General features: G+C 33.3%; 2 protein-coding genes and 1 long non-coding RNA gene across 3 annotated transcripts; 2 read left to right on the forward strand and 1 right to left on the reverse strand.

Annotated features, from left to right (window-relative positions):
• Positions 1 to 3,554: 3,554 nt before the first annotated feature.
• LOC121129870 (uncharacterized) lies at positions 3,555 to 4,765 on the forward strand. The gene is made up of 2 exons (XR_005868563.2): positions 3,555 to 3,937; positions 4,386 to 4,765. It is a non-coding gene; the product is annotated as an uncharacterized lncRNA (long non-coding RNA).
• A 1,697-nt stretch (positions 4,766 to 6,462) lies between these two features.
• LOC121130968 (solute carrier family 49 member 4 homolog) lies at positions 6,463 to 8,512 on the forward strand. Its single transcript, XM_071893831.1, has 4 exons — positions 6,463 to 6,904; positions 6,974 to 7,656; positions 7,724 to 7,802; positions 7,865 to 8,512. The coding sequence occupies exons 1-4, from the start codon at positions 6,791 to 6,793 to the stop codon at positions 8,363 to 8,365; spliced, it is 1,377 nt and encodes a 458-aa protein (XP_071749932.1). The 5' UTR covers positions 6,463 to 6,790; the 3' UTR covers positions 8,366 to 8,512.
• Efa6 (Exchange factor for Arf 6) lies at positions 8,381 to 18,368 on the reverse strand. Its single transcript, XM_071893826.1, has 2 exons — positions 9,326 to 18,368; positions 8,381 to 8,893 (listed from the first exon to the last, which is right to left on the reverse strand). The coding sequence occupies exon 1, from the start codon at positions 11,701 to 11,703 to the stop codon at positions 9,382 to 9,384; it is 2,322 nt and encodes a 773-aa protein (XP_071749927.1). The 5' UTR covers positions 11,704 to 18,368; the 3' UTR covers positions 8,381 to 8,893; positions 9,326 to 9,381.
• Between the last annotated feature and the right edge of the window lie 490 nt (positions 18,369 to 18,858).

The following is an 18,858-nucleotide window of genomic DNA, read 5'->3' on the forward strand; positions in this document are numbered from 1 at the left end:
CTTGGAAGCTATTTTGAGGCTGTTCAAAAAACAATTTGAATAAATTGGACACCATTTTATAAAATTGAAAGAATCATCTTAACAAGTATATTAGACCCCTGTACATTTCAAAACCCCTGAGATTGCCTGTTTTGCTTTTAGTAAGCTACACCCTTGAGGCTCATTTTTATGTATTGAGAAACAAAGAGGGCATTATACACTAATGAGTATTTTGTAGGTTGGAATTTTTTTAATAGATATATACTAAAAGAATAAATAAATAATCCAAAATTGAAAGGAAAAAGGAATGGGGAAAAAATGAACGAATAAAGGGAGAACGGAAAGTTTTTACAAAATGAACAATTGAACGAATGAACGGAAAAAGGGTGAACGGCTACAAACCTGAATTTAAACGGACTCGTGCTCTCACTCCTATCCTCTGGGAATTCAATCAATATTTAGAAATTCCTACTGATGCTTTAACGTCTGGGGTTGGGATCTCTTTTTCGGATGGGAGGTTCGAGCAAGGATAATGGTCTCCAAAAGAGATGAAATTACGCATAAATATTCCTAAAGGCATAAATTTTGCTCAAATTATCCACAAATTTCCCAGTATCATCTTTGAAGAAAACCAACAGAGATGAAGGCATCGTTTCAGCATTGCTATTTCAGAGTTTGTAGTTTTATTACAGTTTAATATACTATTAAGGCTCCAATTCCTTCGTATCTCCTTAGATAAGTGAATTTTAACCTCCGAGTTTCCTTGAACTGATTCACTCACTCCTACTGTGTTCCAATATATTTTCTGCATCTTCTTACAGGATATATATAAGGGATTTTTCTACGGAAAATTGACCTTAAATGTGCTCTCATAGAAGGAGCTTTTTATACATAATTTAAGCTCAATTTTTCCTCCAAACGTTATTCATATTTGACTTGTAAGGGAAACATAGTGTACACCACTAATCAAATTCCATGGGAAAAATTTGGTACCGAAAATTGAGATCCAGAAGATATAATGGGAGCAAGTAGATCACTTCAAGGAAACACGGAGGTCAAAATTCGCTTATCTAAGGAGATACCAAGAAATTGGGGCCTTAATAACATAAATGATGTTTTCAACTGCAATGAAACTACTCACCTGCAATAGCAATGCCTTCAGTGCTCACGATTTCATCTCCGTAGGTATATAATTGTATTCTTCAAAGATGGTACAGGCAAATTAGCGAATAATTCGAGCAACAGTTATCCTTTGATGAATATTGATAGATAATTTTATATCCTTGCTCCAACTTCGTGAACGAAAATGACATGCCAAATCCGGATGTTGAAGCATTAGTTTGAATTTCTGTTTCGTTGGTACGGCTTATTCTTAAGGAAGTCATTTATGTCCTTAGATGTTTGTGGGGGATCAAGTAACCTCCCACTTGCATCCATAGAATATCTTTTGGAGGTGAGGGCGGCCTTGCATTCCTTGTCTAACTTTACTGTCAGGGCTCCTCTACTACTGCCTATTGGCTGTTCCTAACCATGGAATGTATCCTTCTCTTTGACTCAACATAATCTCAGCTCCTTTCAAGCATATCTTGGCCTCTGCTTTTATGTCTGTTATGTATTTCATACTTCCTTTCTTGTTCTTATTTTCTTGTATGTTCTTTAGTGTATTAAAGTACTATGTTTTACGTATTATAAATAGTCTTGTATCTTGTAAATAAAATAGAGTATGGTTTTGTATTATAAAGAATACATATGATCTTATAAACAGTGTAGTCTTATTCCGCCACGCCATTTCTTCTCGTCATGTCTCTCGGTCATCCTGGATCTCTCCTACTATAAATAAGCTTGTGTCTCTCCCTCGTCAAGACACAACAATGTCATAGCAATGATCAGGTTCTGGTTTAAACTAAGAAGATATGGTTGGAATAGGATAGGGCTTTAGATACTTTTTGACCTTTGTTCATGTTCTTGAAAATAAGTAAAAACATTTCTTACTCAAAATGTTGAAAAATAGAGTGACGTCATAGAAAAAGCACACCTTGCTAAAAAATAATGACCCTGTATCTCCTCAAGCTAACAGTCGCGTTTCACTACTTGGTTTAAACCTTTACGACGACCGATTAAATAATGAGCAAAAAAAAAAAAGAAAAAAACACACTCATCAACCGTTTTTCCTTTTCTAATCCCTATACTTCGTTTTTTCTTTACACAAAAAACTTAATTATTACATTAAAAATGTGGAGAGGCGTAGTAGACTTCAACAAAATAAGGGATTTTTTTGCTTCTATTCACTTGACTCTTTTATCTCGTGAATGAAGGATCGCCAAAAAAATTTTTAAGGAAATGTTTGGACCATTGATAAATAATTTATCAGGGATTAGTTCTCCTTTTTTTTAATATACTTATAAAGCTATACTAAATAATTTATTAATAGACTACTTCATGAGTACTTATATTAGAGATCCACACATAAGCTGTGAAATGTTTTTCTCGTTAACTGTATGTTTCATTATCCTCAGAATTTGGTGAATATGGGAGTATCATGGAAAAACTATTCCAAGAAATTGATACTACGGATCAAAAAAGTAGCCTCTTCTGCAGGCTGTTGAATTTTTTCGAATTTTATGAACTAGATAGTCCGTAGGAAGGGCGTCTACCGAATATTATTTTGGGGAAGGCTTGGAATTTCAAATATGCATAAACCCTTAAAATTGATACGTTTCCTTGAGTGAATGAAAAAAAGGAATATGAAGCAGGTTAATGTGTTATGTCTCAGATTCAATGTTTATATGAGAAAGCAAGAATAACGACTATTAACGTTGCAAAAAATATTTAAGGCTTGGAAGTTGGAAAAGCCTGGCACCCACTCCAGATGTTGTCCTCTATCATGACGTCCCAGTGCTGACTGACAGTGGCTTTGAGGGATTCGGTGTTTGGATAAAGGAGCTATACAGAGGAGTTTAGGATCTTGGCTGTAGGAGGGCCTAAAGTGTCAAAAAAGAGTTCAAAACGGAGGAGATATTGTTCTGAGTGGAAACATTACCAAAAGGCATTTTGCCGAACGAACAGATTGCCGATAGACAACTTTCATTTAATTATGAGGATTCTTCCAAAATTCGTAGATCGTCGAAAAGAACGAAGAATAAGAGAGTTCTATAGATTTGAAGCGTACAGAAGAGAGAAGGGTAGCCAGTTGCTATACATACTTCACATACTGTAATAGTAGGCAAATGAGGATTAAAGAGGCTGTGATTGCTTCAACAAAATAAAAGGATAATAAGAAGGTGTCTCTTATTTAATAAAAACCACTTAGATACAATTAGAGAAGATATAGATAATTCTTTTATTTATTCATTGGGGCGGTCATGATTTTTGATACAACGGTTCTAATTGCGGGTCGAACCAACTTTTGAAGCATCCTCATAATTAAATGAATCAATTAGTTATGAATTAAGTATTTACCATTTAATTTTGGAGTAACATGAATGGGAATAATAATATTAACATAGAATTGGAGCATTAATCATCATCAAATAAGTTTATTATTTTATTTAGCAATGTCGTCATTTGACAGAGTTGATTTCAGCACTAAGGTTTTTGGGATTGTGTCCTAGAACTGTAATTGTAAATTACTAGTGTCAAAAGTGGCCTCTTCCCCCATACAAGGTTCCTTCCACGCACTTTTTTTGATAGCTCTCTGGACAGTCTGGTGTGAAACCAGCGAGATCTGCTGCATGGGCCCTCATGTACTTCAGGGGATTGGCCTGGGCTGTTTTCTTTAACTCCTCCGGATTCTGTTTGGTTTTTTTAAAGATCTTCTTCCTCTACAACGTTTTAGACTTGCTGATAGCGTAGACGATAGTCCTGGAGACGCCCAACTGCTTGGAGTGCGCGAATGGAAATTCGTCAATCACGTTAAAGTGTAAATTTTCTCGACTTGTACTTAAGCTAAAGAGCTCAGGTTTGTTTTGTAACTAATTGTTTATGTTTTAATATGTCGAAATATTAATAAACTTCAACCACTCATCCTTAATTAATTATTGAATAAGTAAGTGTTCAGATTTCAATGGACCACCCGGTACTCCGGTAACTTTAATGAGCTAAAAATATATAATTTCAACAAACGTTGCAAATAATAGAGGAGAAGAGGAATGATTATGGTCTAGTGATTAATTTCCCAAAACTCAGGTAATGTCATCAATGGGGATTTTAGATTAGTTAACCTAAAAGAGGTTGTCTTATGAAAATAAAAATGAGATAGCTTTATGTTTTAGGAGCGATTCATGATTAAATAATAAGTCTAATATTTGTGCTTAGGAACAAAATATCTATATATTTAGAAATTATATTTTATGATATGTTCATATCAATATTTTATACTTTTTCTGAATTAATCTTTAAATTTTCAGATAGAAACTCAGTCGGAGAGTTCTCTTCCTTGCACACTAACCCCTCCCTCAACTTTGGGCCAAGGTTGAAAACATCGTAGAATTGTTAATTTGTTTAACAGGTCTTATTTTTCTTTATGGAAACTTTCAGGATGTTTAGTAAATGGAATTATCAGGGTAATATGCTAGTGTATGAGTAGCACCTCCTTCAGTTTCTCTTCTTTAGCCTTATTCTATTTTTTGTTCAAGACAGTTATCACAATTCAATACTTTTGTCTTTATTCATTTACACAAAGGATTATACCAGTAAACATGTGAAATCTATATATTTTTGTTTCTATGATACATGATAATATCCATATGGAAAGAAAAAATAAACGCCTCCTTGTAACCTAAATAAATATAACTTAATTTATATATATACTAGCACGAACACACTATCTTAAAGATAGCCAATGAAAAATAGCTTATTTATATTAAAATTTTAAACTAAAACGATTTATTATAGACTATAATTATATAATAGGTAAATTTTTATTGTAAAACCTCCTTGTATACAACATTTTTTGTTGCTTCTGTCCATTTGATGTAAATATAATCAAACCTTCACTTTCTTTAGACACTCTTTAAAATGCAACATATAATTGATCATGTGAAAATACTGATTTTGGTAAATATACAGCAATTTATCAAATGTTTAACCCTATGATGTATTTATTGTCATTGCCATGTTAACTTGCATTGTTCCGTCTTCCATAGTCCATCTATTACTCAAAAAAATAAAATATGACCGCATTGAAAGGAGATTCGGATCGTCAAATTGGTGGTAGTTATTACTTTTTGAGTTGCGGATATTTTTTAGAGAAGGAAAAAATAAATTTAATTAAGTCCTTATTGAAAATGAACACATTAGGTCCTGAAATTAATTAAAATACATTTCCCCCCATTCAACAAAAAAACATTGAAGATGATTCAAAAACATTTTTGTGAATGATTTCTCATATAGATATAACAGATTTAGATAAAATTACCAGAATACAAAATGTAATTTATTTCTTCAGCAGATTTAGATAGAAAATGGATCTTCTAGCACTGCAATCACCCAAAACTTACGACCATTGTAACAAAGGAGTGAATAAAAGAGAAGACCCGCATTAAGGTCATGGAGCGGCCTGCCAGTCTCCGGACATCAAACTCATTGAAAATCTTTATGAGTGGGCAAACTTAAAAAAATCGACAAGAGATCAAAAACTTATTTTTCTACACTGTAGCTTTATATTAATGGTCATAGTGAATATTATATTCAACCATAGAATTTTAAAAATGGAGTTTTCATTATCAGTTATGAGCCAAAATAATTATCGTTGAAAGAAAATATTCTATATATGTACATTTTTCAGCTAAAATTTTATTAACTAACAATAAATCAAGAATTATTTCCACACAAATGAAATAGTAAATATACTTTGTCTTACTAAAAAAATTGTAACACAGCTTTTTGAGTATTAGGCCGTGTAAAATATAATGCAGACTCCAGTACTAAAGAACTCCGGTTATTGACTAAGAACCTGTCACTTTATTTTTTCCTTAAAATTTTATCAACCCTACCCATTAGGTTGCGCAACCTCATTGATGGGTTTAATAACATCTGCTCATAGAGTTAGATAAAATATTGTATCTCTATGAATCCGCTGCCCCTCCAGATATTTATATATCTCATTAGAAAGTCTATCCAAAAATTTATTAAACTGTTAAAAATCGTCTATTAATTATCTGATTGGATTGAGAATTATCCCCATTTTATCTTGAGTATTTAAGTACATAATTTACACATGATACATGTGTAAATTATAAAATTGGGTTGAATTAAAAATACATATATAATACATATTTGATGTCATTCAAATGATAATTGCTTAATGGTTTAACCTCTATAAAAAAATTATATTATTTTTAAAAATGTTTAATATATGAGCTGTTAAATTTTTAATTTACTACTGGATTTACTCAATTAATATGAGAAATTTCTTTTGCACTTTGGTCAAAATAAGTACACACCAAAAAAGATATAGTTCTGTACTCATGAATCCTTTCAGTGTTCTCTAACTAGAGTAATGAGTATATTCCTTGGCTTGTCCTTTACACGGGTATTTATTAAGGTACGTGTGTGTAGGTAGAATTATTTTCATTTGCCTTGCGTCTATCTTCCTATCATTCATAAATCATAATTCTATCAACGCAAAAATAATCAGTTCAAGCAAGTACTCGCGCTCATTAGAAAAAGAGCGTTTTCTGTCATTCACTAGTAAGTAACGAACTGTCAAAATTGTCTGACAATATCATATTATAGCCTATAGGTGTACTGATACCGTATATTGTCAATACGTACAACATTCAAGAATAGGAAAGATCATAATATTTACTATATGGAAACGCCAAATGAATCCGATCCCTTACTTCAAAGCAACTCTTCTGAGACAAGAATTTACCCTCAGCGCTGGTACATTGTGGGAGTCTTTGCTCTCTTCGGGTGTCTTCAAGTAGGAGTACTTAAAAATTAGATAATGATGATTTTATCAATAATTAAAAACAACTTTTTGAATGATTAGTCATGTGTTTGGTCTATATACGGCCCCATGGACTTGGCAATACAAGCTGCATACGGATGGCCCTCATCTAGTTTTGCCATGATGACAAACTGGGGTAATATTTTCTTCATTCTTACCATTATTCCATCATCATGGATTCTAGAGAAAAAAGGACTCAAATCAGCAGTTCTTCTATGTTCATTCTTCTCTGCTCTATCCATGATAATCCGAGTATTTAACACTAAATCTATACAAAGATTTACTATTAGTAGTCATATTGGCTCGATTCTAAATGGAATATCTGGTACAACCATATTGTCAGCTCCCTCAGTTCTTTCCTCCACTTGGTTTCCTCCCAATGAGAGAACGATTGCAACATCAATTTCTCAAATGTTTAACCTTTTTGGTAATGCCTTGTCCTTCATGTTAGGACCAAGAATTGTTTCAGACATAGGAGTTAACGCCACTGATCCCTCAAAAACTCCAGAGACTGTGAAAGAAAGGATTCGTGATGATGTATTCTACTACTTTCTCTACATTTTAATCGCTGAGATCATCGTTTTTGTTTCTGTATTAGTCTACTATCCATCAAGGCCAAAATTTCCACCTAGTACCTCAAGCTCTATTTCAAGGGTTGACTTTGTTTCAGGCGTAGTGAAGCTTCTCAAAAATAAAACAGCATGGTTCATTGGCTTTGCATATAGGTAACTAATTTTAATTAAATTTTGATATGTTGTTTTTTTAAATGAAGTAAAACAAATCTTAACATAGCATCATGATAGGTTTTCAATCTGCTTGGAATGGAATTCAAAGTCTTGACTATAATTCCATTGGGATCCTTGACAAGGAGGTATATACAATTAATTAATCCACCTATATAATATTAAATTAATAGTAATGAAACATTTGTAGGCCGGAAATATTGGATTGGTATCTACTGTTTCATCCTGTGTGTTTGGGTTATTGTTTGGTTACCTTGCTGATCGAATAAGAAGGAAATACAGAGTTCTCATTGTTTTTCTACTCCTCCTCTCCTCAGTGAACTTTATTTGGTTCTTTCTAATAATAAATAAAGTCATTCCTATTAGTTCCTATGTACAAATTTACATATCCAATGCCCTCGGAATCGGAGCTTCCGTCGCAACCCTTCCCCTTTATTTTGAATATGCATCCGAGATTCTGTATCCTATTTCTGAAGGAGAAATTGGAGCCTTTCTCACCATTGGGAGTAACGTGATCGCCTCAGTATTTTGTTTTTTGTTCTATGTACCAAATATCGGAAGTATGTGGATAAATTATATTCTGATTGCCTCCACAATCCTTCCATTGCCAGCCCTTGCCCTTATAAAAGATCAATATAGAAGGTCAGAGATGGACGAAGAGTCAGAGAGTCGTCAAGAGGAAGAAGATTGATGATATGGGAGTAAATTCGGTTATAAAGCAATGCTTATTTTATTATTATTTTTTTAGTTTGTTGATTCTTGTTCCGTTTGTATATATGTTTTTACACTAATAATTATAGTAGTATTAAATGCAATTAAATAGTAAAATTTATAATAACACGTATAATTATAATAATTAATTTAAGATTTATATAAAATAAAAGAGAGAGAGGAGCGGGGGTCCAACCAGAATTAAATACAATTAATTATATATATATATAAATATATATATAACCACATACTCAATATAAAGGATCATTTCAGCAGTAAGAGTAGGCTGTTAATAAATTATAAAACTATAATCACACACACACATTAATTAGTTTGTCTACCTTTAGTAATAATTGCTTAACTCTGGAGTGGGGTAACTTTTCTTTGGGAAATATTAATCAATTTGTGCCTTTTTTTAACTTTAAAAACAGTGCACAGGCGAATGATAAAACGAACTCAACGTCATGCAAAATTTTAGATAAATTCAAAAAGACTCTCGAGCGTACTACTACGGATTGATGATAAGCAATAAAGAAAAGTTGGGGGGGCAATTATTGTTAAATAACAACAAAATGTGTATATATAAATAGATATATGTGTGTATAAATATATGCATTAGAAAAATATCAAGCAACTGACTTTCAAATTGAAATTACTTTTTCTAAATATTTTTTTTTAAATCTTTCTTAAAGAAACCGACGATTCTTGAGTTTTCTAACAAAGAGGGATACTCGAAGGAAATTATTTTAATTAATTATATTTTGTAAAAATACATATTTTTGAGTTCCTTTTTTCTTTCTTTTAAAAATAATAAATTATTAAAAAAAAGGCCAACTTATCATTATTACTAATAAATACCCTTCTAAAAGAAACTTGTATATTAATAGATAATTAATTAATAATATATATATATTTATGTATATATACTAATTATTATTACTCAATGAAATTATGTGTGCGAAGGATTGATAAGAGATATTGTTCCTTAATTGTTGTTTAGAAAATCCTTTCCAATGATTTGGATTTATCACCATCATCGGTGCACTGTTCTGATGTGTATTTTGTTCGAAGTGTGAGAATGTATGTTTCGTATCGTTGAACTTCAAAACTGAGATAGTCTTGTTTGTCTTTAAAGAAGGAAATTGAAGCTGAAGAAGAGTTTTTGGGAGGTCTATTTTGAAGGTGCTCCTCTAATTCACGTCGAAGTTCAGATAGAGCTGATTCATTTTCTTGAAGCTGTTCTCCTGGAGATAGTTTTGACTTTGAAGAAGGAAGCAAAGGCCTTTGAAAACGTGCGTGGGAAGAGCTCACAGGAGCAGGTAGCTTCGGAGAGGAAAATGAGGCAACGACATAATTAATGGCGTCTATCCACGTAAGCAACTCCTTCTCGTCCGAGGTTTGGAAAAGGTACTCTGCCTGATCACAAGTGTGAAGACGGAAAACAAATTGTTTCTTAGTATAGTCCGAGGCTCGAACAGCAAGTCCGTGATGAATTCGTATAGCTTGATTAAGATCCTCAAACGCTCCCGGCGCTCGAAGGCTCTTTTCATCCTTAAAACAATAGAGTACCATGTCACGCAAACTAAGATAAAACATTTTCCATGAACGTTTCCCCAATTTTGTACGTTTCCCATTGGGATCGACACAACATTTCCGCATCACATATCCTTTTTTATAGTCTGTGGAGCTCATAGGATCTGGAAGAGCAAGGAAAGGATTTATTCCAGAGCCTAAATTAATGGGCTTGGGCAGTAAATTAGAAGAGAGATTGTCATCTTCAGTAGCAGCTCTTTGTAGATTCTCCTGAGAGGAGTTTTCTTTGGAATCTTTTTTGGGATATAACTCTTCCCATGATCGCCCTCGCTCTCGAGATTGTTGATCCTCATGAGAAAAGGAATCAAGACCATTATCCCCTCCTCCTCCACCAACTGAAGCAATGATTTCCTTTGGGATTTCCCCTCCACCAACAGTGTTATTAAGGGCCCAAGGAATGGGTTCATGTTTAATGGCGTAGTATAGAGATTTGAGGAGCTCCCTCGGAAAGTCCTGCCCTTCATTGAGCTCTGATAAATTTTTGATAAACTCTCCTGAAGTCATTTTCCTTTGACCACTGTCTCCATGAAGGTCAGTATTAAGAAGCATGATAGCACAGGTAAGTGTGTGAACAGCGTCAGATGACAAAAACTTGGATTTGCATTCAGGATTACACTCCATATAGCGCTTAGAAAAGTAAAATAGAACTCTCTCTCTCTCCTGAGTCTCTCCAGTCAAACAAAACTGGCTTAAAAATAAGCGTAGAGCTCCATCCAGAGTCAAGTTTGAAAAATCAAAAAATTTAAGATACTCTTCCGCAACAACTTGATTATATTCATTGTTACGACTCAAATGCCGTGACACATCGGATTTACGAAAACCATCAAGTTGATAAAGTCGTTTGGCGAGACGAATAGCACTAGGAACATCAACAATTTTGGGAGGAGGATGATAACTGTGGAGAGACTCTAAATCGGACTCCCCTTCAGATGAAGGATCCTGGACTCCTCCACCTCCATTAAAGGGTATCATGGAAGGCCCTCGTAGAGATGCATCATCATAGTGCTCAACCTCTAGTTCCACTTCTTCGATGTCATCTGAGGAAGAAGATGAAGAGATGGAGTCGTTCATATTGTCTATGAGTCGATCTTCTGTTGGCGAGGGGGAAATAGATTCATCCAAGTCGAGTGAATGGTGAAGTGCTACTGCTACTGCCTGGGCCGAAATTATTGGCTCAGGTGTTCGAGAGACACGAGAAGTTTGAGTTTTAAAGGGTTTTAAATCGTCGTCGTCATCCTCCTCCAATGGGGAGATATGTTTTTCTGGAGAGGAAGAAATGGAAGTTTGTTTTCCATTGGTAGCTGCTGGAAGTGGTATTTTGGAAGGAGAGTGATCCACTCTATCCAAGGGAGAGGCAGGAAGGCTCTTTGTGATGGCTTTAGCCGGTGTTTTGCTGATGCAGAGCATCCTTTCTCCCGTCATGACAAAGGTTTCATATTTCCTCATGGTTCGTTGAGGTTGGACCTCGTTCGTGACGGGAAGGGGGATCTTTGATGGAGACGTTGGTTTCTTGGTGGGAGAGGATCCGTTGGATGAGGAAGAGGAAGAAGATCCTGAGGGAAGGGGGATGCGACTCTTGGGAAAGCCAGACTCTGGGGAAGAGAGACTCGAAGTCAGAGGGGAGCGATTTGTAGTAGACGTATGAGTTGCCGCAGGAGAGTGATAATCCAGCCCAGAGCTGGAAATGGAACGTTGAGGAAGGGGGATCTTGGAATTAAGCATCATCCTTTCTTTCTTCGTCTATGCTTGAAGACCCCAAGCATACACCTCATCACGATCACGATCAATCCCGCACAACCAACACACAACACTCCAGCCAGCCAGCCAACAATCCCAACAATCCACTACCACTTTCGAACCTTAGCTTGCCTCCAATACAATACTCAAGCAAATCAAAAGCGGACAATCATTCCTCGCGCCATGAGCTAACACAACCGCTGTCTTCCTCCTATTCGTCGTCGTCGTCGTTGTCGAGGAGGAGGAGAAGGAGGAAACCGATTCTTCTTCAAACACTCGCTTCGCCTTCTCAATCTTCTCACACATAAAAATACACAAACATACGTACAGATACACAAATCTAACTTTTTACATTTCAATTCAATAGCAGACTTGACTCTCTCTCTCTCTTTTCCTTCTTCTTCTTCTTCTTTTTTGTCCATCAGCTAGGGAGCAGTGTGTGTGAGTGAGTGAGTGTGGGTACGTACATGCTAAAGGAGGGTGTGTAGGATGTTTGTACTAGCCCTTCGCTCAGCAGCAGCAGCAGCTTTAGCACTTGTGCTCACTCACAAGTCACAACCAATAATAATCATAACAACAACAACATGAATTTTGTTATTTTTTTCTTTCTTTTTCCTCAACTTCTTCTTATTTTCCCCTCCCCCTACTCAAATATACAAACTCCATACAGCTAGAAGGAAACATCATCAGTCATCACACGAGATTCACTAGCTAAGGAAAAGAGGAAAAAGATTTCTCTTTCTTTCTTTTTAGCCGTTTTAAAATTACTTGTTACTACTGCTTAGTAGTGTCTATATTATTATTATTTATATTAGAATATTAATATTACTTATAAGAACAAGCTACAAGAGGCTACTAATAATATATTTTAATTTCCTTCTACTAAGTCATCTAATAATTAATAGGAAACGCCAAAAATTATCTATCATTTTTATGGAGTTAATCCAATCCACTATTATATTGAAGGAAGTAACTTCATTAGTTTCTCATAGACAAGGAGCATCACTCTCAGTAAAAAAAAACATGATATCATCAAAAAAAAAAAAAAGAATTTTTCCCAATTTGTATATGATATTATATGTATATTTCTATAATATTTTTCTTTTGAATGTCTCATACAGAGAATAAATGAACTATAGAAATAAACTCAAATTCTTAGGAATGAGACAGAACATAAATTCGTAAATAATATTATTATGTATAGCCATAGGAGTGGAAGGGAAACATATGGAGAGAAAGAGGGAGACATGTAAAAATGCAAAAAATTGTATATATTTGATTATAAAAGAACTAGTTTGTCCACAGCAACACATTGATTCTGATGATAACTGATGAGAAGGCCGGAAGGAGATTCAATTCTAAAGAATTATGTATAATTATAATTACATCATCAACTCATCATGTACAACTTATGTTGTTATAAACATATACATGACTATGAGATATGAAGGATCTGCTGATATTTAAACTCTTCTCTGGCAATAGGTATATAATATACATATTGCAATTTTGTAAAAGTTGCCCTTCCAAGAATGAGAGGAAGAATTTAGACTAAGTGCTTCTGAGTAATTAAAAAAATGATCTAACTTTTGACTGCTTTATAATGAAAATGATTCATTGATAAGTAGTGGCACGTAATTAAGTTCAAATGTCTATAGTTATTTGTATTAACATCATAAATAAGACTTATTAAAGATCAAAATCAAATGAAAGCATCAATGCATATAATCGGTAATTAAAATGACTGAGTCTTGTTATTTAAAAAAATTAAGTGTTATGCAATCTGTTTATAGAAGTTACAACTTGTATACACAACCAGTCTCAGACTACTACTACCGCAGAGTGGGTACCACTTTCAAATAAGCTTTACACATTAAGGGAGGCAGATCTTCTTAAGTATCTTTTCGGGAAAAAGTTACTTGAAACGTCTACCCTAATAAAAAAAGGCCTGAATTTTATTAATTTAAAATATAAGATTCGAAACTAAATTCCTCGCCATACCTACCTAGATTGGATTTTAGGCCCAATTAATCAGTTTTGCTAAAAATTAACTTAAAATGAAAATCATATACTAAAATTTAATTTTTGTAAATAAAATAACAAGTTCCTAAAATACATTATATTTTATTATAATAACAAATTCAAAATTTGTTATTGTTTTATTCTTTAAGCCGACATTGATCAGACCAAGTCTCCTCTTTCTTGGAAATCATCCTAATATAGATAAATAAATATTTAATTAATTAATCCATAATTAAAATTTATACCTAAATAAAGTCAGTATATGTCTTTTTCAGGACTAATTATAGCCAGGGTAGAGCCCCGAGCAAAGTTAAATGTACTGAGCCTTTTTTTCCCTTTATTATAATTTGATTTTTTAATCATTTCCCTTTTTTAGAAAATATGATGTTCCTTTATCGGTCTAGAGTTTCCGTTACTTGAATCCTTAGAACTGTAACTGAGAAAGTCAAACCGAGACAGCAATATATTGCTTATCAGTCTCGATTCTTCAGAACTTCATGAAAAAATAGCATCAGCAAAGGATAATGTATCCACTTATTAAAAATAAATTAACTTTAATTAATGAGTCAATTTTCTGAGTTTTTTTTTTTTTTTTTGCAATTGCAGCGTTTTTTGATGTCGCCATGATGATATAGTTGTATTTTACTTCCAAATTCTGATAGATCTTGAAAAGTGGTTTCAGGCACCAGACGGTGTAAAAAAAAGAGAGAAGGGGAGGGGTAGATGATGGATCCAGGTCTGCTACTAAGCATGCCGGGCCCTATAATATGATAACTAGACTTGGGATTTTTGAGTGATATTTTTGGCCAAAACGAGCAAAAAAGAGTGCTAAATTTTTTTTAAATGAGTAACCAAAATATCAAAAGCGAGCAATTTTTAATTAGAGAAAAAATGGAAGATCAGGATTTCACAATTTGGTGCAAAAGTATTTCTCCTTTGTTGCAAGATTCAAAGGGGTCTATTCAACAGTCTTTTTTGGCCCAAATTTCCACTTTCTCTCATGGTCTATTGACAGAATCTGGCTCCCTCACAAATCTGATTGCATAATATACATAGTTTTACTTTCAAAAAGAGAGCTTAATGAATGAGCTTTTTTGCAGATGGATCTTCTTTCGAAAAATATAATCAAAGAATCATCAAAAGCTGTTGCGTAATCTAACTAGAGCCCCAATTTTATATATTTATAACATACCAGTTTAGATAAATGAGCAATTTTTTGAGCGACCGCTCACAATTCCTAAGTCTATAATAATAATAACTATAATATTTCTTAAGCCAGGGTTTCCCAAACTTTACCATGCAAAGGCCCCTTTGCACTAGTACATTATTATCTAAGACCCCTTTTATACGAAACATGGATACTATGTATGTGTAGACTGTAAACAACCCTCAATTCACCATCTTCCAATGCCTCCCCCCCTCACGGCCCCCACTTTGAAACCCATCGTCTTGAGCAATCTTAGTCTTATGGACCCCTATTGGAACTTGGGGCACTACACACTCTGCGTATAATGGGGCCCTGTTTGTATTTAATATCATTTGATGGTCCCAAAATTCTAGCGACGTCCCTCGTTTTAAGTGACTGTAATCAAAACTGAGGCTGTATAAAAAAGAACTGGAACAGGTGAAATGAAATAACAGTGACCGGGACAGATAGAATCGCTGAAACGGGCACAACCATGGATAAAAGTACTCATCAGTCGTCACATCATAATATTTTTTTCTCTCAAACTCTTATTATTATACTTTCATTATTGAGGAGAGAACACGTCATATGAATTAATATAAGTATTGAGCAGTTACGTATAAGTGTGCTTATGAAAAATGGAGAATAAACTGAGGATTTCTCGGGGAGTTATCTTCTATATTATTAAAGCAAAGTGTGTCTCTTTGTCGAGGCCTATGCTGGGTACTACCACAAGTACTTTATAGATTATAATACATAATGATGTATTTAAAAAATGTTTCTGAGAAAAAGTTGACTCTATTCGAATTGTAGAGGTATAACATCTCTCTAGCTAGTAGTACATAGGTAGATATCTCTTGCTATAAAAAAGAACTCCTTAATAAAATTCTTGGTATAAATTATATGTATTATATCATATTTTTTTCTGTCGGAATGAGATCAAATATATTTTGTAATTAAATGCAAGCAAATTCCCATGTCATATTATATATATATATATTTGCAATGAATGCCATTAATGGTTATTATTTGTAATACTAAGTAATAATTGCAATAATTAGTATATTTCTAAATCTAATTTCCCTTGTCCCTCAACTTTAAAAGGTATTTCTTTTTTAACCACTTCCGAAGACTACATTTTCTATACATTCAGACATTGATCTTACATTATATATATGTATTAACAGTTCTTTACATATTAAACGAAGAAAAATTATAGGCAGAACACATAATATTAATAATCTATAATTCATTTATTATATTATGTAGTCAATATCCCCTCTCTCTCTGACCACTAGACTTTTCTACTCCACTGATTCAAGTGGTTGTTTTTATATGAATCATGATGATGGCTGTCTCTGAATAGAAATAGGACGGTATAAGTAAACTTGTATTATCCGTAAAGATGCAAGACCCAAACTTTTACGGATCTTAAAAAAGATCTGAGGTATTCATCTATATCGAACGTAAACATGATCTTTATCTTGATTAATGATTGAAGCGACACTATCTAAATCATTGCATCGCGTTGTTATTCCGCACGGGGTTACTTCGTGGACAAACACAAAAATATACACTGTATACGGTTAATAGCTATCTCAATTTCTTCTTCTTTTCTTTTAATCAGTGTTCTTAACATTGATTGGTAGGACAGGAATTAGTTTATATTATATTGTGAACAATTATCAACTATTATTGAATTAGTTCCATGGTTGGAAGATTTGGCCTACTACTCAAAGATAATAGAAATACATTGTTAGACCATCATGTAATTGGGCTTGCTTGAATTTTCAATTTGATGTATCGTACCGACTGCTGGGAAAGAGAGACAGATTTTGACAAATCACGGAAACCACTCATACACTATGACGTCAATATTAAAATACATGGTGGAAGTCAAACATCGTACGGCAAACGCTATGGCATAACCTTGTATTTTTATTAACATCGCAACTACGAATGGATCTGTTTCTTTTCGGATGAGGGTTTGTGAGATACAGTAAAGCTAATGACGTGTCAAATATTATTATAATAATAATAATTAACAATTATGTTCTAATAGAAATAACGTAGGGTTATTTATTGTTTTGGCATCAGTAATCAGTAAAAATGTAACCTTATCCTGATTCCATTTATTACGGTTCGAACTTCGGGTAAAATACTAATATAATTCGAGACTTGCATCCATCTAATTTTGGTTTCGGATCTGGATCCAAAATTTACTAGAATTTTTAGGTCTAAAGATCCAAACCGACCCGGATCCGAGAAAATGTTGAATCTCTGAAGTACTAAATAGTGTTTGTTCCATTACTACTCCGTACTTCTCCTTCAATATTATTGTAGGAGGACTTTAATTGATAATTAATTTTTACACCTTGCGTTACCACACTAACACAAACATTTACCGTGTATCATATTGTCAGCTGTTGATGTGTCTGCTTCTTTTCCTCCTATCAGTGTTCTGAACCCTAATGGGGCATATTTGAATTCCTCTTGTTAAGTCGTGAATTATTCTTTATTAATTATCCATTCCACTATTGATAAGGATGGGCTAACTACCAACCGACTAGTCATTTTCCCCTCTACCAACGAAGTTAAACGGAGGTTATGTTTTTCTCTCCGTTTTTTTGTTAGCAAGGAGGATAACAGAAGAAGTTACTGGCCTATTTTAATAACACTTTGTAGGAAGACTATACATGTATGTTAAAATAAGTGACAAACTAAATTTTGAGAGGTTAAGGTCACACAAAATATTAAAAACGCAAAATTGACAATATTTAGGGGAAAAGGTTGTTCGATGATATTTGCACTCAAGTTTATGCTTATTTTTCGAGAAAAAATTGCGAGACACAATAAAGGTAACGACCTGTAGAATGGTATTGTAAGCGTTCCGCTTTTTGTGTTCCGTTCAATATATTTTTTTAGCGTTTAGCATTCCGTTCAGCATTCTATTCATAAAATAGAAAAACTAAATTGAGGTTAGAAGCTATATCTATATTTGAATTAGTGGGTTGAGACATGAATTACTAGATATGTATATGGATGAGTGGAAATTTTAAAAGTCAACAAAACCTCAGAAGCCCACCTTTTTCTATTAATAATAACGAAGGACAAATATGCTAACTCTTTAGTAGTCCATCATAAATAAATTGAATGATGATATAAATGAATATCTTTATTTGAATTTTTAAACAGGGAGTGAGCTAAAAGTTAAACATTGCAATATTTTGGATTTAAAAAACTAATACTTACATTTATAAACAATATAAATATAACTGACCATAACTATCCGTATAAATCATCTAAATTCACATTACAATACATTTTATAACAGTATATTTTATTAAAAAATATAAATACCATCTACTTACGTAGTTTCATCTTGTAAAATTAGAAAAGTTGCTGGAAAAGCTGTTAAAGAGGATGAAAATGTTCCTTTTTATCGATTTCCTAGCAAAAATAGAGAGCTTTTGCAAAAATGCAAATCTATTATACCTCGAAATTAGATGCTTATTAAGTCTATTTTGATACTTGTCTTCATTTTGTAATAAATAGAATTACACCCAAATCTAGAATCGAATTGTACTTCAAAAACTAAATTTACTTAAAATAACTACATTAAAAATTTAGGAGACATAATAACTATGATGAATTTGTATTTAACATTGAACTTGGAATCAACTTATTTGCTAAAATAAAATGATTTAAAAATTATATTTCATTAATATTTTTTTATAATACTTTTTATAAGATCTTACACATCAATTTTTTTAAATATTTTTAGATGAAAATTTGTTGATAGTAAAAAGAAACTTATTTTTTCTATTCATTTCAAATTTTTGCACAGAATATATATGTTCGAACAAACCTATGAAACACCGTTCGCTGAAGATAGATGAAGTTCCGTCATTAAATCTTCCTTATACTTCAATGAT

This window comes from Lepeophtheirus salmonis, chromosome 1 (assembly GCF_016086655.4).
Source record: "Lepeophtheirus salmonis chromosome 1, UVic_Lsal_1.4, whole genome shotgun sequence".
NCBI classification, from domain to species: domain Eukaryota; kingdom Metazoa; phylum Arthropoda; class Copepoda; order Siphonostomatoida; family Caligidae; genus Lepeophtheirus; species Lepeophtheirus salmonis.

Coding starts and splice junctions, on each gene's coding strand:
- LOC121130968 (XM_071893831.1), top strand. CDS start 6,791: ATGGAAACGCCAAATGAATCCGATCCCTTACTTCAAAGCAACTCTTCT. Junction 6,905..6,973: donor CTCTCTTCGGGTGTCTTCAA/GTAGGAGTACTT, acceptor TTGAATGATTAG/TCATGTGTTTGGTCTATATA. Junction 7,657..7,723: donor TTCATTGGCTTTGCATATAG/GTAACTAATTTT, acceptor ATCTTAACATAG/CATCATGATAGGTTTTCAAT.
- Efa6 (XM_071893826.1), bottom strand. CDS start 11,703: ATGATGCTTAATTCCAAGATCCCCCTTCCTCAACGTTCCATTTCCAGC.